This window comes from Echinops telfairi, unplaced genomic scaffold, assembly GCF_000313985.2.
Source record: "Echinops telfairi isolate 266 unplaced genomic scaffold, ASM31398v2 ScPeMD7_3533;HRSCAF=4204_0, whole genome shotgun sequence".
NCBI lineage: Eukaryota > Metazoa > Chordata > Mammalia > Afrosoricida > Tenrecidae > Echinops > Echinops telfairi.
This window is the reverse complement of record NW_022107431.1, coordinates 74,236,569-74,257,710: the sequence shown is the minus strand read 5'-3', so window position 1 is coordinate 74,257,710 and position 21,142 is coordinate 74,236,569. Positions and strand designations below refer to the sequence as shown.

Genomic DNA, 21,142 nt, shown 5'->3' with positions numbered 1-21,142 from the left:
ACTAAACAATTTCTCTTCACCACACTCCCCATCATATCACTCAATTCAGAGACACTTCCTTCTGAGTAGCATCTCAGTTACACTTGTCTTGGGAATCTGGCTCTAACCCTTACTGTCAGCCTCCAGGGACTTCTGAATCCAGACTTTCGGTTACTGTATGTGTCTTGACAGGAAAAGCTGGCACTGGCTCATGCTCTGGTGGTTCTGGTTGCATTCCCACGATGATGTTTCTTGAGGGCCATGCCCGCCTTTGTTCTGCCCCCTAAGAGCCTGAGCACCCCAAGGTCAGGGACAGGCAAAGCAGCTCCTTAACTGTTGAAACCAAGCTGTCCCTGGACATGGGAACTCCAGGGATGAAGCCAGGCCGTCGTCTCCGGAGCCTCAAACACTTGCTGCAACTTCTGTCGAATGGGACTTTGTCGTGCTGCCAGAAGGATGGTGAACTTTTATGAAAATGACCTTTCCCCGTGTGAAACACGTTCACAGGCAGTGAGAAGAACTATTGCCCTAACTATTGGCGGTGCAAAGGGTGGGCAGACGAACATGTCTCGGCACTCCCAGAGATAGCAAGGGCCATGATTAAAACTTTGAATTAGGAACGCCGAAAAGGCTCAGACAGGGAAATCTTGGAGCAGCCTGCCACCTTCAGGATAACTTCCAAACTGACGCAGCCAAAGAACACAGGTTTTAGGCACACAAAAGACTCACCATTAACTCATCTAGGCAAAAAGTTTCAAGAGAGTCTGTCATCAGAACTGTGTTCTTTGCAGGGCTCTCACTGCGACTAACGGTCACTTTCTTTTTCTGCATGTAGAATCGCCTCTTTCTTTCATTATTTTATTTCAATTCTTTCCTTGATTTTAATGTATTTCAAACCATCTACTTCACTTACTCCACAGAACCCAGGGCACTAAAATAGATCTGGCACCACAGTCTGTGAAAATACTGTGCTCTGGGAAACCTGCTGCTTCCTTGTCAGTTTCTTGGATTCTAGAACACTCACAATATTTCTAAAGAACTCTTAAGTGACAGCAGCACCAACGTCATGACAGAGGAAGTAAAAGAGCCTATTGTGGGTCACAAAACTAGATATATAGCATCATTTAAGAGTGAGTTTGTTCAAAGTCCGAAAGGTAATTCTCTCCTCCCTTGCAGTAAACATTCCTTTTAAGCTTAGTCAGTAAGGATGTCCTGAACCAGAAAGGAGGCTAGCAAAACCATTAAGATATGTAACCAGGCTCGAAGCAGCCTCATTCAGAGGCTTCAGGGGTGGTGGTCTAGAAGGCCAGGCATGGAAGCATCCCCAATTTTGATAAACAATATGCACGAGGCTTCAGGGAATGGTGGTCTGAGGGTCCCTGGAGAACTGTAGGTAGACATAATTTACTAATGGTCATCCTAAAACCTGCCATCCTGAGACCACTGTATCATGTGGTCATTGTGAAAACCTGCTAATCTCTTCCTGTAATCGTTGCTGAAAACCTTCTTTTGTCACATAGTTTAAGATTTATAACTTTCTTGATTTTCACTAGAATTTTGAGACCATTTGGAGGTAGAAACCCCACGGTTTCCTTCTGTTACCACTCGCAGGAATAAACTTAGACTTTATCGAATCAGCCTGGTCTTTGTCTTTGACTTAAACAGTGACGGAACCTCTTGTATGCTGGCAATAGTAGTCCATTGAAAAATGAAGGAAGAGAGGGGTGAGAGTGAGCAAGAGAGAGAGAGAGAAGTGGAGGGAAAAAGAGAATACAACAACACTAATTTTTCTTCTAAACTTTTATTCCCTGTTCCATTCATTAAGTTATATGGAGGTCCCTTTTGGCTTTAAAGAAAGAAACAAAAGGCTAGAGAGTGGCGCAGTAACTACGTGTTTGATAGTAAGTAACAACAAGACAAGTTAGTGGAAAAATAGACGAGAAAGGGAAACACAATGGATATCAACACTGTTAGGTCAGATGAAAAGTTATGAGGGGGATGTAAGTGCTAACTGAAAATGAGGCTGTGTGGCAAGAAATGCAGCAGGCAGGGGGACAGAAAAATAAGGGACCATTTTAAAAAGTCAACGAGAACAAACATTTGTCGAGAAGGCGTATACTTTCACTATTTTCCCCGTCATAAAAGCAATGGGCAGAATGGGCAACATTAGAACTCTCCTTGATTGTGGTGCAGCGCTCAAAGACCCCACACGCACGCCCAACCCCTGGGATGCATTGCAGCTCAATCGTGCAACTGCCCCCGAGGGTTCCAAGGACGGACTCTTTAGCAAGTCCAACTGCACGTCTTTCTCCCAAAAGCTGGTGGGTTTGACTGGCCCTCCTTTTAGTTAGCAGCCAAGCATTTCAATCACTGCAGGATTGTGGTATAATCCTTGGTATAATCGCTGTCATTGGCTCCTAGGGACCTTCTGTCCAACAGAAGAAAGCACTGCTGAATCCAACGCTGCCCTCACAAGGGTTGCCATGTTTGAGCTCATTGCTACAGCCCCTGTGGCCGTCCATCCCCTGGAGGGAGGGTTTTCCTCTTTCGATATCCTTCTCCGGGGACAAGTCTCGCCATCATCACTTCTGGCTGCCCTCTTCCAAAGCAGATGCAGTTCTTCTGGCAGTCCACAGTATCCTCAATGTTCTTTGCCACGGCCGTGGTTCAAAGGCATCGATTCTTCAGTTTTCCTCCGCCATCGTCTAGCTTTCACATGCCCCTGAAGCTGCTGAGAATATCCAAACTTGAATGAGACTCCCCTTGTCCTCAAAGCAGGAGCCCTGGGGCGGTGGTGACTATGCTCTGGACTGCCAGCCACATGGTGAGCCCTTCCTCCAGCCACACCACAGGAGAAAGATGTGGCTCTCTTTTTGCTCTCAGAAATCCAGAGGCAGTTCTGTTTTGTCCCATATGGTCACAATGAGGTGTAATGCACTGATGGCTGTGAGGTTGTCCTCAAAGTAGCCTTTTTAACACTTCACAGAGATCTTTTGCAAAAGATTTGCACAAGGCAAGTTGTCTGATGTCTTGACTGCCACTTGCATTGGTGTTGTGAATGCAATCAAATTAAATCTTTGATAACAAAATATTTTCCTTTATCGTGATGCGGATTTTTGGTTGTCAGATTAGGGTTATTTTTTGGTATGTTGTGATGTAATCCATACGGAAGGCTGTAGTGTGTGAGCTTCATCCGTCAGGGCATTAAGTCCTCTTTGCTTGCAAAAGTGGAGCCCTGGTAATGTAGGGGTTACAGCGTGGGCTTCCATCCGCCTGGTCAGCAAGTGGAAACCAGCAGCAGTTGTGCAGAGACAGATTGGGCTTTCTACTCCCCTAAGCAGTTAGTTTCGGAAACCCACAGGGATCACTCTGAGTCAGCATTGACTCCATGGCAATGGATTAGTTGGCTTGCTTTCCAGAAAGCACGGTGTGTCATCTGCATTCCCCCTATTGTTAATGTCTTCCTCCAATCCTGATGTTGTGCTTGTCATATAGACCAGCTTCTCAAATGACCTGCTCAGCATACAGGCTGAATAAGTATAGTATTGTATCCTTACAATCCCAGCACACACGTTTCCTCATTGTTTTGTTCAAATGACTGTCTCTTGGTTTATGCAGAGCCTTTTTTATGCCAAGGGCCATTTGGATGTTTGTAACATCATTCACAAGCCATGCAAAGTTATCAACTTCAAAATTAGCCTCCTATATTTGGTCAAACATTAACTCATCCCTAATGTAATGGCTGGAACAGCTTCTCTTAGGTGAGGTGTGTGGTATTAGCTGGTATTGGGAATTTTGCAACATAAGGCCAAGGGTTGGACATTCCCTGCTTGTGATAGGTTCCACATACACACAATTAAGTGTTCTGGAATCCTCAATGTTTGCAACGTTGTCCATAATTTGTTGTGATCCACATAGCCAAATAAATACCTTTGTATAATCAATAAAAGAGATAAACATCTTTTTGGATTAATATGTAATTAGTTCTCTTTTTTATTGGCCTCGTGTCGTGGTGACATTGACCTGTGAAACAACTTCAAGGCCTGCTTCCCTAAACTCAAAAACAAACTCACTACCTTCGAGTCACAGGGTAGAAGTGCCTCTGTGGGTTTCTGAGTAGAAAGCCTTGTCTTTCTCCCATCAGTATTTCAATAAGGCTTTCATTTTCAACTTAGATTGCAGTTTGGAATCACGAGGGGAGCTTTTAAAGATTGCTCATGCTTCACTCTGCCGATAAGTCAGAAAACCTCAGGTGGGGCTGGAAATGGAATTGGTTTAAGGGTCCCAGGTGATTCCAGGAAGCCTTAGGAGATGCGATTGCGCGCGCCTGCACCTGGGAAGCAGTCCCTGGTGGGAGGAAGCCAAAGGCGCTACTTCTGGTTCTGGAATAGACATGTGGCCTCCCAACCACCAGAGGGCAACAGACACGCATTGAGCGCGCCCTCCGAGCGCGCTACCCCGCCAGCCCCGGCCGGCGCATGCTCCGTGCGCCCCGGGGCCTGCCGGCAGGACGCCGGCGTTTCCCCACGTGCCGCGAGAGCCTGAGGACAGCATGCTCGGCGGACATGGGGGGCTCTGTGACTCGCGCCATCAGGAACTTCAATTTAGAGAACCGAGCGGAACGGGAAATCAGCAAACTGAAACCCTCCCTCGCTCCCAAGCATCCCTCCACCAAGAACCTGTTTCGAGAGGGGATGAGCCGTGAGTGGCGCGAGGGCGGGCGGGGCGGTTCCGCGCGTGGGCCCGGCCGGTGACCACTGGACCCTGGGGGGCCGCCGCCACCCGGCTCGGTCGCCGGGCCGGAGAGGCGCGGGCTCGGTCGCTGGGCCGGAGGGGCGCGGGCTCGGCGCAGCCATCCATGGCCGCTGACTTTGAGGTTGTGCCCTTGGCGCCCGCGCCGGCGGCGTGCCTTCTCCCAGCCTGGTAGAGCGCCGTGGTCGGCGTTTCTCCTTAATGTTCCGTGAAGTGTAGTGGAGCCTCTAGCACCCGTGGCGTCGTGGTGACGCGTTGGGCTGCGAACGGCAAGGTCAGCAGTTCAAAACCAGCCGCCCCTCGGGAGGGAGATGAGGCTTTCTACTCGCGTGAAGAGTCTCGGAAACCCGCAGGGACAGTCTAGTCTGGCTCCGCCCCGTGAGATCGCTGCGTCGGAATCGGCTCGGTGGGGATGAGTGAGTTAGAGAGCAGGGAATCAGACGAGATCGTGTGCGTTTGAAGGGAATGACTGTTGCCCCTGCTGTCGTCATTTTCCCCAGAGGCCTTCACTGAAGGGAAGAGGCTGAGCCTGACCTACTACTCTGATTTACCCGTAAAATCCGTACCTTATAAGCAATTTACGTTTATGTTTTAAAAGAACTTAAAAATGGATGCTTTGTGTTGTGTTTAGGATCTTAAAGGAACTTTGAAGATACTTTATTTAATGTGCTTTTGCCTCCTCCTTAGGCCATTCAGAAATTAAGGGAGAGATTGCCAGAAAAGACGACAAGCTTCTTTCATTATTAAAAAATGTTTATGTTGATTCCAAAGATCCTGTGTCTTCTATTGAGGTAATGTATGTTTTAATTAAGTAAATAAGCACCTGAACCTTTATGGGTTCTCTGTAGGAAAATGATTCATTGCTTGATCTCTGCCCTCTGGAAATGCTGTCTGTGATGAAGAGACCTGTGACAAGTGCGAACCGGACGGTGGACGGTGAGCGCTCCCGGGTGGGAACATGCCAGCTTGATTTTGATGAGAGAACTACCTTGGCACAGGGCCTTGGCTCAATGGATATTTTCAGAATTTTTCAAAGACTTGTAAAAGTGTTGATTGAATCCTGTATCAACTTCAGGTTTTGTGTGATTTGTTAAGGCAATTCCAGTGTTTTCATTTGAGTGAGCAAAAGAATACTTTAATATTCTTAACTTGTTGATGGAAGTGAAGCTACTCCATTAGTATTTTTTTTTGAGGACATAATCCAGATAAAATATATAAACTTAGAATCTATTGGGAATGGGATCTGTATTTAAGTCCTGAGCAGAATGGCATGAACACAGCAGACCTCATCCTTGCTCTCATAGTGCTTACAGTGTTATGAGAAGCACAGACATTAAACAGATGAGTAGTTGTTAAGTATGTAATTCATGATGCATCTGTGAAGATGAATAGGCATTTGTAAAGGCTATACATTTTTACAGGAGCAAACGGCTTCATCTCCCCACCCCCTGCCCTGAGAGTTTGCCAGAGAGGCCTCGATTGCATTGGCTGATCGGGATGGTTTCTGAAAAAGCGGCATGTAAATGTGGACCCAGAGGAAGAGATGGGATGAAACAGATGAGCGTGTGGGCAGGAGGGAAGCGCCAACTTTGACTCCTCGGCTGTAATTTTTTATTCTGAAGTTCTCTGGTTCTTTCTCTAGATAAACAGTAGAGAGATTTTGTACAGACATGGTTAATAATGTAATGTTAACTGAAGAGGAGAAGAAAACATGCAAGTAAATAAAGTTTATTAGTTGTGCCTAGCAGCAGTGATAGATTTTATTCATCACATGCACACATCTCTGTCGTGGTTTTTTTTATAGACTGGTGTTGCACTCATAGGTCAAGTGTTTTCATGTTGTACTAAATTATTAACTTCTTTATGTTTAAGACACTGATACACAGTATAATACATAAAGAGGTACATAGTATTATTATTACAAGGGCAGTGAGTAGGAAACTCATTGAAGGGAGAGATAGTTTTTAACAGATTGACTTCACGGATTAGATTCTTTATGTATGTTTAATTGGAGCCATTAAGAATTTTGACAATTTGTAATGCCTCTAGACAGTAATGGCATTGTGCCTGTCATAAGTAACTTTGTTGTTGATTAGCTTTTTTTTACATTTTTAAATTGGCTATTCACAATTCTCAGATATATTGACTTTTTTCCTCTTTAAGGCAGGCTAGACTGATTGCAAGGTTGGAGGTTCTAACCCACCAGTCACTATGAGAGAAAGATGAGACTATCTTCTTTTATAAAGACTTATAGTCTCAGAAACCCTTTGTAGGATCTCTGAGTTGGAATTGACTCAAATGGAAAGGGTTTGGTTTGGTTTTATCAAGTAGATAAAATATGGGCCCACTGTGTATCTAACTGGGTTCTCTAGAGAAGCAAAATTACTATCATATAAAGAGAGGAATTTGTATAAAGAAAATGGCTCACGTAGCATGTTTCCAAGTCCTCGCAGGCTGTTGGCTGCAGATTGGATGAAACCAAAGTCATCGTGCCAGGCTTGTGACTGGAGATGAATGGCTGGCAGGTTAGGTCGCAGGCCTCTAATGACTTCTGGGATCAGCAGGCAATATGGCAGGCTATTGATTCAAATGCAAAGAACCAGAGTCGATGAGCCAGTTTAGACCTAGCAAAAAACAAGCAAGCAAGCTTTGTGCAGTGTCTGCTAATACAGGAAGTAGGCCACACCCAGACGAAACATCCAAGCACTTGCATAGGGGCTGGGGCATGAGTAAGAAGATTTCACGCCACCTTATTCTTACAGCTGCATGGGGCTACGCACAACAGATCCCAATATGGACTTGATTGTGTTAGTTTCCGTGAGGGTCTGGCGCTGTGGTTTGATGTAAAACTGAAAAAACAAAATCTTACTGCTGTAGAGGTGATACCAACTCACAGACGTTATAGAACAGGGTAGAACCACCCTTGTGGGTTTCTGAGACTCTTAACTCCTTATGGTAGTAGAAAGCCTCATCTTTTTCCGGTAGAGTGGTTGGTAGTTTCAAACTGCTGACCTTGTTAGCTGCTCATTGTGTAGCCACAGATCCGTGCTTAGGAGCATGTGGGAGAGGTGTGGTATCAGGAGCTTTCATAGCGCAGTGGTTATGCCTTGAGTTACTAACCATAAGGTCAGTAGTTCAAAACCACTAGTCACTCCATGGGAGAAATGGGGCTATTTCAGTAGTTAGAGTCTTGGAACCTCACAAGAGTAATTCTGTCCCATACTGCAGGGTCAGTATGCATCAGAATCACTCAATAGCAGTGAGTTTGACTTCTTGTTTGTTTGAGAGGGGGTGGTAGGATCAGATCCCAGAGGTCCTTATTTGCCTTGTTAAAGAATTTGGATTTTTACCTGAGGAAAATGGAAGTCGTTGAAGAATTTAGTGCTAAACAGTGGCATTGCATTTGCTTCATAATGGACGGTTTGGAGAGTAGGCTGGAAGGGAACAAAGTAGATTTTATCCAGTCATGGAAGACCAGTGGAAAGGAGGCTTTTGCAATCATTTCTCTAAGAGATGTGGCTGAGGCTAAAGTGACGAGCAGTGAATGGCTTGAGATAAACGTAACTGACAGAAGTAACAGGATTTGGTCGTGAAATAGAAAATAAGAGGATAGTGTCCGAAGCGCCCTAGTTTGGGGCAAGGAAGAGAAACATGGTCAGTCACTGGTTGGGAATACAGGAGTGGGTGGAACTGGATTTCCAAAGGAAAGGGACACATTCCATTTTAGCACTATGGGGTAGGTGTTGGGCTGACTGCAAAATCATCGGATCAAACCCACCAGTTGCTCTGTGGGAGAAAGCTGAAGCTGTCTGCTCCTTCAAAGATTGACAGTCCTGGACACCTTTTATAAAGGGCTCTTCTGAAGTGGAATTGGCTCAGTAGTGGTGGACTTGGTTGTTTGTCTAATTGTCGATTCTGAAGTCACACAAGGAGACATCAGAACGATCTTGGGGAAATGGAATTAAAAGGAAAAAAATAAAACTTTACTCTCAACTTAAGCTGTATTAACTTCTAGACACTGACCCCTAAAAAACTGAGGACCCTAGGCATTGAACCATGTAATCAGACCTTTTAAGCTTAATGACTGGAGGAAAATGGTGCCCTCTAAGGATTTAAAAAAATATTGGGAAAGAAAAAGAAGTGGAAACAAACCAAATCTGAACTGTCAGGTGAATCCCTAATGATTTCCCATTGAAACTTACAAAACTGCCCTTGTTTGATGGGAAAACTAAGCAGGAATATTGTCCTAGAGGAAGACTCTGATAGGACTTTCCTTGACTTTTTTCCTTTTTATGCAAAAGCTTTGGCTAACTTTCAACACACACACTCCTGATAGGCAGATGCTACCATTCTTTGGCCCTCTAGGAATGCCTTGAGCATCCCAAAATACCGTTCCCATGAGCTCTGCTCCTCACCGGCTCTCTCATTTTGAACCACTTCTGCCGTTTAGTAGCCATTGTTTTGTCTTCAGGAAGTAGCAGTAAAACGACGACGTTTCATATGTTACAGTTCTTCCAAGAAGTGCTTTAGGATCATGATCCCACTTGTTTAAAATTCCTTAGAAAGTTCTGTTCTTGTCAGCATCTGCTCTGGGTGCAGCAGTTCAGGCAGCCATTGGGGTAGGATGTTTGTTCAACTTTGATTTTTTTTGGTCAAAATGTGTGAACTGAACCAATTTTGTAGTGTATGGCATGGCTATTTTTCTACTGCTAATCGTAGGCCGTGACCAAGACTAACTGTTTCCTCTACAGTTCATGTGGGCGGTTCGCTGCTGTGGGCTTCATCTTCAGGGTTTCTCATGACTACGTCAAATGAATGGTTCGTTTGTAGACACTGCTGGTTTACGTGGGCTTTGTTCCCGCAACCTCTTTGTAGAGCAACAGGTGTTTCACAATTCTTCCCAAGTTTCTCCCTGGATTTGATGAGAATTCTTACTTCAATTTTAACCGAACTCTTGTTTCAAATTGATACCTTATCTTTCTTAGTGCCTCCTGTGAGATCCCCTCCAGACATATTATCACAATGTAGTCCAAGTTTATTTTGGTGCCAGAAAAAAATTTTTTAATTTATGCCTAGTTTTTTCACAATACTTTTTTTCATGAACTTTTTTGAAGACCCCACATACATGGGAGATGCCCATTAGGCAATGGGGATTAAGGTCTGGAGAAAGATGTTGGTCTGAGATCACATATTTGAAAGTGATGAACATAAGATTGTGCTCTAAGCTAAGGGAGCGTGAGAGGCCAAGCCAGAGGAACACATCATTTGTGGAGCAGCAGCAGAGAAGGGTCCTCAAAGAAAACCAGAAAGGAGCCAGCGGAGGGCAGACGGGACTCAGAAGAGGACGGGCACAGACATGGAGAGGAAGATGGTCACAGGTCTATAGGAGTGATGCTAGATGCTGTAATGGTGATGTGCTAGATGCCGTCAGGTCAGGGCGGCCCAGTGTGCAACAACACAACGTTGCCTGGACCTGCACCATCCTCACAGTTGTGTTTTGCTTGAGCCAGTTCTAGTGAGTTCAAGAAATGCCCTTTGGGTTTAACTACTAGAAGATCATTAGAGATGGCAAAGATTTCATTATCTCTGAAATCACAACTAAAATGAAAATAGCCCTAACAGTGTTTGGGGGTTTTGAAAATATATTTTAATGGTTGCAGCTACAGCATTTTACTATTTTGAGCTGAAAGCAGCAACAGACAAGATACAGTTGGAAATGAAAAAGAATGATTGGCATCGCGAGATAACAGGATGGAACACAGATGCAGGGGGCCAGTGAGGATGGGTAGGCACCCATTGTTTACACTACTACTTCTGTGTGTGGCATTGGGGCTGTTTATTTCCTGTGAAGAAGGAGTCGTGTCCATCACAATTATTTAAATTAGTTCAAGAATTTTAGGGGACACTCAACAAAAAGTTATTGATATAACTGTTAGGGCAGAATCAGAATCCTGTGCTTTTAAAGCAGATGTAATTTTTAGATCTAATTCTCTTCCTTTCTTGTTCTTCTAATACACACGAATAGTCTGGTCATCGAATGGCACATGATCAAATATTGTTTTCTAGAACTAACTAAATTTATTAATGATGGTTTAAGGGTAGAGGAATCTATGGCACGGGTTTCTTCGAAATAGGACTCATCATGATGAGAAAATAAGGTTAAAGGAGGTATGTATATATAATATGTACGTATATATAAAATAAAGTATAGATAATTATTTCAAGAGTGGTAATAGAGGTATTAGAAGTAGGGTTTGTTTCTCATCTTTTTTTCTTTGCTTACTAGGTGAAAGATGATAGAACGCATCAAGAACCCAAGGAGTTCCGAATGCCAAAAGGTCCTCATCCCTTTGATACCTTGGATCTTGTGAACATTCCCAAGGGCAAAGTGTCCATTGTGGAGGCACTGACACTTCTCAACAACCATAAACTCCATCCAGACACGTGGACTGCTGAGAAAATAGCACAAGAATACCACCTAGACCTGAAAGATGTAATTTCACTTCTCAGATACTTTGTTACTTTTGAAGTGAAAGTCTTTCATCCTGAAGACAGGAAGGCCTTACCCCCAGAATGAAGAAAATCATGAAGTTACTCTTCCTGTCTACCCTCCATCCCCTTTCCTACTTATTTCTACATTTTTAGCATATTAATTTATATGAAAGGCTGAACATTTAAAACTCCAGATAACGCACTGTTTATTCTTTTCTGCTGACCTCTTAAGATTTCTGGGAGAATGTGTTTTTTGTTCTTTTGACTTTAATGTGATTTAAGTATATGATTGTATGTGTCAGCATGACAAATCAATGTAATATCCGTAAATTATAAGAAATGTGTTATTTTAGGCACATAGCAGCTTTTAATTTGGTCATTGTCCCTTGTGGGTGTCGTGAATCCCTCACCATCTCACTTTAGTTTAGGTGGCTAGTAAAAGCAGAGGAACTTGACTGTTAAGTCCGTTCTTTTTTTAATCATTTTGTTGGGTGCTCTTACATCTCTTATAACAATGCAATACATCCATTGTGTTAAGCAGGACCTTTCTAGAGAGAAGTACATCTAACTGTAAGGTAGAATAATAGTACTTTCTAAATTAAGGCAGTTGGGATAACAATGGAAAAAGTTTTGATAACTACTTCAAAAATACATAGAAGGTTTCTTTGGGATTAGCTTTAAGCATGGATTAACAATCTTCAAAATTAGAAGAAATAAAATGAAAAGCAAAAATTTATATGTTGGTCCTTGAGTGGTGCTTGGCTACTTACTACTCGGAAGGTTGGCAGTGTGCATCTAACTGCAACTCCGTAGAAGAAGGCTTGATCTTCTACAGCCAGATGAGCTTTTGGAGATCTTAGCTAGCAGAGGTCTGCGCTGACACAAGGGCTGTGGTGCATTGGAATCTACAGTGAGTGGTAGTGTGGGCTGACTAGAGAATGAAATTCATAGACACTTGCATATAAGAAAGAGCTTTGCATTAAGAGTAATTGTATTTTAAGAAAACAGCCCAGCCCAGATCAAGTCCGTAAGTCTGTATTAGCCCATATGTTTGATACCAGTCTAGATTCCTCTTCAGACTCATGTAACACAATGATGCAGAAGGCAGGAAGATCACGGGCCAGTGGGTGGAAAGTCTTATGGATCCAGTGGCAGTGGAAGCTTCTCCACGCTGGTGTGGGTCTCCATGTGGCTCCTCCAGCTCCAGGGCTCTGGCTCCATCAGTGTAGCCCCATGTGGCTTGTCATCAGGAATGTCTTCCAGGGAGAGTGTGTATTTAGCCTCCAGTGCACTATTTATCTCCATTGAGCTTCCAAATGAGGTCATCAAGCTGTGACCTGATTGACATATTAGACCCCACCCCTTTGCAAGTTGACAGGAAATTATGTAACTGCCACATGAGTTAGAACTTAGTCACTACTGTAACACATGAATCCTGGAGGCCAAGTGATGAATTGGCAGCTAACATAAAGGTTGGCAGTTCGAGCCTACCAGCCACTTTGTCAAAGAAAGATGTGGCAACTTGCTTCCATAGTGAATACAGCTTTGGAAAGCCCATGGGTAACTTCTCTGTCTTATAGAGACACTGTGAGTTGGAATTGACTCAGGAACAGTAAGTTTGGGATTTGGGCTTTGACAAAAGAAATGAGTAAGTCTGGGAACTGTCTGTAAAATTGTTTAATGACAAATAGAAAATTATATAAAGAGGTTCAAAAGAAGCATGGTAAAAGAATTGTTGAAATGCATGTGTAGTTTCGATGCTAACTAGGAAGAGTAAAAGCATAAGATGTGATCATTTGAAGGTACCTGGGAAGGAAGGTGCTGGTCCACCCATTGAACAAACGAGCAATTCTAGACTGTACCAGGATCTCGATCTTAGCAATATTGTGCTGTAGCTCTGCTACACTACATATAGTAACCTCCTCAAGATTTAATTTCCTCTCTCAGATGGAATCCCCTAAATCTAAAGGTTACTGCAAAGATATTAAAGAGACTTTTTGGACTAAATGGGAGCTATTTATTGCAGTTGACGAAAAGGACCTGAGACAAGATAGCAGACCTAATTAAGATTATTCTTAGTTTATAGCATAGCTAGGCTCGGAATGTATGTTCTTCAAATGTTGTGTACTATTCATTTCTGCTGACTTCTTAAGATTTCTGGAAGAATGGATTTTTGTGTTTTTTTTAAACTTTGATTTAAGTATATGATTGTGTATGTCAGCATGGCAACCAGTGTAATACCCATAAATTGTAAGAAATGTGTTATTTTAAACATACATGTTGATTCTGTCTCAATGACCCCATAGGACAGGGTAGAACTGCCCTTGTGGATTTCTGATTCTAACTCTTCAGGAGTAGAAAACCTCACCTTTCTCCCTGGAGCAGATGGTAGATTAGAACTGCAGACCTTATGGGCATGGAGATGGTGCAGGAGTGGACAACATTTTTTTTTTAATAAGACTATGTTTTATTGGCATATGAGTCACATAGCACACGATGCAGCCTTTTATCCCATTGTGTATGGGGCCAGCTAACACTGCACCGCATAGGCTTGGGAAACATGATGGTTCCGTATCCTGATCATGGGGTGTTTTCCTATTGTACCTGAAAGAAACATCACAAAAGTACCAGAGGTGAGTAGAAGAAATGTTGGGGTATGTAAAATTTTAGGTTGTTAATGTCTCAGTAGAAATCCTGGCCTTGTTGGTTTATCTCAGTGAGTTGGAATTGGCCCCATGGCTGCTGTTTGTTCGGGTTATACCTGGATGTAATCCCATGTGAGAATAGGGCTGCTGTGTTGTGTTAAAAATGCCAGGGTAAAGTGTTCCAAGCCCATCACTTGAGGGACTGTGCAGGTTAGGCAATTGAGCAAACTCCATTGGTGGAAAAGATGGATGCCAAATGGACGTTGCCAAGGAATACAGAGAAGAAAGCTAGAGAAGCTGAATCAAGGATTTTCCCCCAGTGGAACGAGAACGCCGTCAGCACGCACCTGATTCCAGACTTCTAGCCCTGTATGAACAGAAATGCTGTCAAGACTATCCAATTACATTTATGTTACAAGAAACTAAAGCATGTTTTCAAGTACAGTTTATGTGAATAGATCATGTCTAGTTTATATTTGGTGTGAACAGCAGTAAAGCAATGTAAAATAGCATTTCAAATTCATGTAAATGTTTTTATCAGGTAAAAGTATTTGGAAGCGTTGGGCTGTTAGCCACAGCGTCAGCAGTTCTAATCTACCACTCTCTCCAAGGGAGAAAGGTGAGGCTTTCTGCTCCTGAAAAGGAACCCAAAGGGGCATTTATCTGTCCTGGAGGGCTGCCATGGGTTGAAGTTGACTGGATGGCAAGGAGTGTTTGGTGAGCACTACCATTTCTGCACCATCACACCTGTTTGGTTGGCAAGGTGCAGTGTGTTAGTTGCCTGTGCCATCCCCATCGTGAGATACAGATCGGACCCTCGTGATTTATATGGTTTTCATTGGCCAAATTTCAGCAATTGATTGCCAGGCCTGCTTTCTCTGCCTTGAGGCACTGCTGAAATCCCTTCAACGTGGCAGCATGCAGCCCTCTACTGACAGGCTTGGTGGCTGTGCCGGAGGTGCATTGACAGGTAAGCACACCCGGTCTCGCACATGGAAGTGGAGAATTCCATTGAACTCTGGATGCCTCCCTACATGCTGTAGCTCAGACTCACTGCCATTGAGTTGCTTCCGGCTCATAGAGACCCTGAAAGACAGTGGAACTGCCCCTGCGGGTTTTTCAGAAACTTTTTATGGATACCTCTTCTTTCTCCGGCAGAGCAGCTGGTGGTTTCAAACTCTTGACCTTGTGGTTAGCAGCCAAGTGCACAACCACTACACCACCAGGACTATTATCAGCTGTTCAAAATCACCAGACCCTTGGCAGGAGAGAGATGTCGCTGAAACCCAAAAGCAGCAGCTCTACCCTGTCCTGAAGGGTCGCCATGAGTCACTATTGACCATGGCAGTAAGTGTGGTAAGTGGAGGAGCAGACAGTAGGTTGCCCTCGGAACCTTGAGCTCCACTGTGTTGCCTGGCCACAGGATTATGAGTCATGAATTGTCCTGCAAGATGGCTTGGGTCATAGGAGAATTCCTGTGTAGCTCTGGAAATGTAGACTCAGGCCCTCTGCCATGGCGCACTCTGGTTAAAGTTGGGAGACTCTTATGCACCTGTAATAGATACTGGCTGATACTCACTGTAATAGCCATGGCAAGTGTACAGGTTCTGTGAGTGCACTGAAGGAGCTCACTGCATCTTTGATGATTCGTTACTGACCAGAACACTTCAACCTCAGGACCTTTTCCCATAGACAGTGCTGGGCTTGCCTATGTATCTACCTTACCACTAGAGGGCGAAGTACAACAGGATAATTTCTTAGGTTGTATTTCAATGATAGGAATGCATTTGGTTCTTTGGGGGTACTAGAAAAATACATATTTTTCTATACTAGCAGCCCGAGTAAAATCTGGAGCTGTGGGGTATTCATCTGCTCACAGAAAGCAGAGAGAAGGTCTATAAAATTGGGTAGAAATGGTGCCAGACCAGCTTTTAAGTTCCAGTTTGTGGCCTCTTTTCAGCCCACCTTCATTTTAGTGAGATCTCATAACTGAAACAGCGCTGGCTAATCCACAGGGACTTCCAGCTCTATTTACTGGAGCCCCTCTGAGACTGCTTCCCCAGGGGGAGTGGAGATTGAGAAAGCAAGACTAGGTGGGTTTTGCCATTCACCCACATTCGTGTGTAAGAACAAAAGGTAAAAGATCTTAAACAATATGAACAATGAGTATCAGTCCTATTTACTGAAAGTGGCATCAATAAGACAAAGGAAGAATAATAATTCTATTAGACAAATGTTCTAAATATGGTTCCTTATAATGTGGCAGGGGAAGAGTAGATGGCGATATGGGTTAAACAAGCTATAGAAAAATAAGGACTGGGAGAAAAATCTGTGAAGATAGTAACTGAAGATAGTAATTAATGACTTCGTGGGAATATGGGAGGGAGGAGCGGTCAGGGAAATGGGAGCTACGACCGTGTTTCCCCGAAAGTAAGACATCCCCCGAAAATAAGACCTAATTACAGTTTTGCCTCTCGCTGAAATATAAGGCATCCCCCCAAAAATAAGACCTCCCGATAATAAGGCCCCCGAAGCTACTGTAACTCTGGATTCTGGACCGTAGCAGCAGGTGCCGCCGCGCAGCTCACTGTTGGCCGTGGCGCAGCCGTAGCAGACAGGAGGTGCAAGCAAATGTGCCATAGATTGTTGTACATGGAGATAATGGTAGTAACAAGAAATTCTTGATACTGTAGGATTCAGATTGTCTGGTTCTGCTGGTTTGTGATGGCAACTACTACTGTACCGTATACAGGTAATAAATTTCCTTTTTTGCTAAACAATAAATGTGTACTGTATTCTTCATGGAAAAATAAGATATCCCCTGAAAATAAGACCTAGCACATCTTTGGGAACAAAAATTAATATAAGACACTGTCTTATTTTCGGGGAAACAGGGTAGCAGTGAGTACACGAAGGAAGAAAATGTTCTGGAACTGATTGTGGTAATTGTACAATTTTGTTACAACAACTATTGAAGTGCATGATATGTCAGTAAAACTTTTTTAAAAGGAAAACGAAAAATAATGTTGACACTTGGTACGGGGAGACACCATGAAAGAGAGATTATCTCAGTCTTCGTAGATAAAAGCACCTGATTAAGTCTTGACCTCAACTTTCTTATTTAAAATCAAGATGAATAATTATTATAAAATGGTTTTATATCTCCTTATTCACTCACCGTGTCATTATTAGGTGCTTACCCTCCATCTAAGACACTCCCAAGAAATACACATCTTCAAAGTAAAAGAGGATTTTTTTCCTCCTTAGTTAATTTTTTGTTATAGTGTTCTCTTTTATTTATGGCCCTGATATTTCTGGTGGAATACCAAAAGTTAAGATTGAAAACAGATAATATTTAAGAGGTTCTAAAACCTCAAAACAGCATGCTTAAGGAGACTTTTAATTATTTAGATCATCACGTTCTATTTTTAAGAAACCCACTTCTAGGTTGGTTAAATTTGTGACCCAACTCTCAACATACATATAGACTTACTAGCTTTTCTTTAAAAAATAGCTTTAAAACATTATGTTCAAGCCAAAAAAAAGGCTAAATAACCTTTTTAAAGAAGTTGGCTGTTTAAATCATTTCTTTGAGTCAGTATTTCATAATTATTTCCCTACCTATCCCTTGACCACATGTTTATTTGATGTACCTCCTACGTGCCAGGCACTCTTCTGGATGCTGGGGATGCAGTATCTGGAGAGGCCAGCATCTCAGAGTTACTTGCTGTTCCAATGATACAAGGGAACAAATCTGCCACTGGTGGCTGTAGCGCGAGCGAGGGGACGCTGGCCAGGACCCTCAAAGAAGGCGTCGTGCTGGCCAGAACTGGAGGAAGTGAGGGGATGAGCCATGTGGATATCAAACGGAAGCACTTTCCAGCCAGAGGACACAGGAAGTGCAAAGACCTATTTAACTGTGGCAGCAACATATTTAACTTACGTGAGAAATAGCAAGAGGCCAGTTTAATGGATTAGAGTAAAAACTGGTGAATGGTAAGTGATGAGGTTGAAAAACATTTGTTAGGGAAGGTGGTGGGAAGATGGTATAGGGTAACAGAATTTTATTTCTTTAGTGTAATTCTTGGCATATCATTCACAGATCTTATAATGTAATACTTCAGTTATATTCAGAAGAGTTGTGCAGTCATCGCCACAATCCATGTCAGAACATTTCTTCTTTCTTGCCCTCAATGATTTAACACCCCGTTCTTCACCAACCTCCCTGCCATGTCCCTAGGCAATTATTAATCCAGCCTCTATAGATATACCTATACAGGATTTCTTACACAGAAAATCAGGCAAAATAAAAACAAGACACAATTGAAGAGGAATTGAGAAGCCATCCTAAAAAGAATATTTCCATATCAATCTAGAAATATAATGTTGGCTGTGATAGGATATTACCTATAAGCCTAGAAAGAAACTCACGGCCATTGAGTCCGCGAGCCCCTGTGGGTTTTAGAGACTAATTGTTTACAGGAGTAGAAAGCCCAGTCTTTCTCCCTCAGAGCTGCTGGAGGTTTCAAACTGCCAACCATGCAGCTCACAGCCCAATGCATAGCCACTGCCACCAGGGCGCCTTACACCTATGAAGAAGTCCAGTTAATACAACTGTTCTTCAAAGGTATGCGCCAACCACTAAAGTTGTCATTGTGGGTGCCCTGGAGTCCATTCTGACTCATAGTCTATAGACAATAGAGCAACATATTGCCTGGACCTGTGCCAGCCTCACAGGTGCTAGGTTTGAGTCCCTTTTTGCCCACTTGGTCAATCCATCTCATCAGGGTCTTCGCTGTTTTGCTGACCGTCTGCTTGACTAGCAGAGTGTACTTGTCCAGGGCTTGGTATCTCCTGATAACGTGATCACATGGGATGAAGTCTCACCATCCTCAATTCTAAAGAGCACTCTGGCTGTACATCCTTAGATTTCTCTGTTCTTCTAGCAGCTCATGGTACTTACAACATTCATTGCCAATACCAGAATTGAAATAAATGAACTCTTCTCTGGGTTTCCTTAACCACTGACCAGCTTTCACACGCCTATGAGGCAATTGAAGTATTTTCCATGACTTGAATCAGAAACAAAGTTACATCTTTGTTCTTTAACGTGTTAAATCTAACTGAATTATGGATTGTTATAATATCTGTAAGAGCTCCCAATAAAATAATTAATAGTAATACAAAAGAAATCTTGACCAGAAGATTTGCCCAACATTTGGTTTCTTTACTACTGCTTCCATGAGTGTTTATTTGCAATCCAAATAAAATACAATCCCTAATAAGATTAATCTTTCCCCACTTTTCATGGTGTTATCTATTGGTCCAGTTATGAGAATTTTGGCTTTATTTGAATTGACTTGGAGTCCATCCTGAAGGTTGTAGTTTTTGATCTTCATCAATAAATAATTGAAGTCCTCTTGATTCTCAGCAAGCCATCTGCATATTACAGGTTGTGCCATCTGCATATTACAGGTTGTGCCATCTGCATATTACAGGTTGTGCCATCTGCATATTACAGGTTGTTAATAAAGCTTGCTCCAATCCTAATGCCACATTTTCTTCCTATACTTCAGCTTCTTGAAATATTTTCTTATCATGTAGATTGAATAAATATGGTGAAAGGCTAGAACCCCGATGCACGATTTTCCTGATTTTAAATTATGCAGCATCCCATTGTTGTATTTGGATGACTGCCTCTTGCTCTTTGTAAAGGTTCCAAGTGAGTACAATTAAAGGTCTGGAAGTCCCATTCTTTGCAATATCATCCATAGTTTGTTATGATCCATACAGTCGGATGCATTTGTATAGTCAATAAATCAAAAGTAAACATTTCTCAATCAGCCAAGATTCATCTGATGTCAGCAATGGTATCATATCGTAGTCCCACACAGTCTTCTGAATCTGACTGGAATTTCTCTCAGTACCTTGTTGATGTACTTCAGCAACCATGGTTGATTGATTGTGGCAGAGTTTATGTCAACTTGAGTTTGTGTGACTGTGACTATGTAGGGACAGAACCCCACCTGTCAATCAAATGGTAGGTAGTCAGCTGGCCAGATAGCTGTCTCTATGTTGCTTAAATGCTCCAAACCAAAACCTAACACTCTGACTTACCGTGACCTTATATGCTACTTCCAACCTGTGTTTTGTACCCATTTTTCATCCTGTGGAGGATCACCAGTATTCTGAATTTTGTTTTTATCACTCTCTTACTTTTTGTTTAGGAACTTCAACTATGTTGATGAATGTAGCTCTAAGTTATTTATTTTTACTGCTGGACTACATTATGCATAACTATCTATCTATTTTCTGATTATTTTTCTTTCTCTTAAAAAATTAGCCATGGTGTTCTGAATATTCTTTTGCACGTGCGCGAGAACATGCTGCCAATTTGTTTAATTACTGCTAATGTTAACTCTGATAACCTGGCTAAGATGACAGCTGACAGGTCTCTGTAAAATTAATATTTTTCTATTTTAATAAATTGATAATGGACATATAATGCCTAAAATGCTTAAATAGCACCAACTTTTAAAAATAAATTGCTCTTCAATAAAAGTAAGAATATCTTTCCATTAAAAGAGTTCATTAGGGGGAGGGAAAAAGAGTGAAGTGGAGGGAAAAAGAATGAAGCACATCCTGGCTCACCAAGCCCTGAGGACGATAATTCTGCTTAGAGCAGCCAATGTACCAAGAGGACCATAGGGCCGCCCCCACCATGAGACACGATGTCCCTAACTGACCCATAGCACTACAGGGGACAATACTGGAGACACACTGAGAGAATTGTGCCCAATCTGACCTCACCACACAGAGGCAAAACACTAAGGGTGTGCACCAGAACAGCAAGGGGAGCAGAGCAATGAAGTCCCCATCCTCAGGGAATACCAAAAATTGTCTGTGGGGCCAGGGCATGGAGCCCCATCAGATTCAACTGGAAAACACTCATAAAGGTCAATAGATAGACCTTGAACTATGTATAGGCTTTTCTTTTCTTTTTTTTTTTTGTACTTGACTCTTTTTGTTTTTGTTGTTGTTGGAGTTATATTGTTTTATTTTCTATTGTTGCTTTGTTTGGTTTGATCTTGTGTTTGTGCATATTATTATTTCTACATGTCTTTCTAGATAAGATAGGCGGGATAAACAAGCAAGAGGAGAAAACAAAGGGATGGTAGTTCTGGCGGGACATGGGGGAAAGGAAGTGGGTGTTAACAAACCCAGGGACAAGGGAACAAGTGACTGAAAATCGATGGCAAGGAGGGTGTAGGAGG

General features: G+C 42.7%; 1 protein-coding gene across 1 annotated transcript; it reads left to right on the top strand.

The window, feature by feature from the left end:
- The first annotated feature begins 4,494 nt into the window (after positions 1 to 4,494).
- Positions 4,495 to 11,959, top strand: NDUFAF4 (NADH:ubiquinone oxidoreductase complex assembly factor 4). Its single transcript, XM_004710934.2, has 3 exons — positions 4,495 to 4,680; positions 5,419 to 5,522; positions 11,018 to 11,959. The coding sequence occupies exons 1-3, from the start codon at positions 4,545 to 4,547 to the stop codon at positions 11,306 to 11,308; spliced, it is 531 nt and encodes a 176-aa protein (XP_004710991.1). The 5' UTR covers positions 4,495 to 4,544; the 3' UTR covers positions 11,309 to 11,959.
- Positions 11,960 to 21,142: the final 9,183 nt, after the last annotated feature.

Excerpts from the sequence above, each read along its gene's own strand:
- NDUFAF4 (XM_004710934.2), top strand. The coding sequence starts at position 4,545 with ATGGGGGGCTCTGTGACTCGCGCCATCAGGAACTTCAATTTAGAGAAC. Across the intron at positions 4,681-5,418 it reads GTTTCGAGAGGGGATGAGCC|GCCATTCAGAAATTAAGGGA; the intron begins GTGAGTGGCGCG and ends CCTCCTCCTTAG. Across the intron at positions 5,523-11,017 it reads ATCCTGTGTCTTCTATTGAG|GTGAAAGATGATAGAACGCA; the intron begins GTAATGTATGTT and ends TTTGCTTACTAG.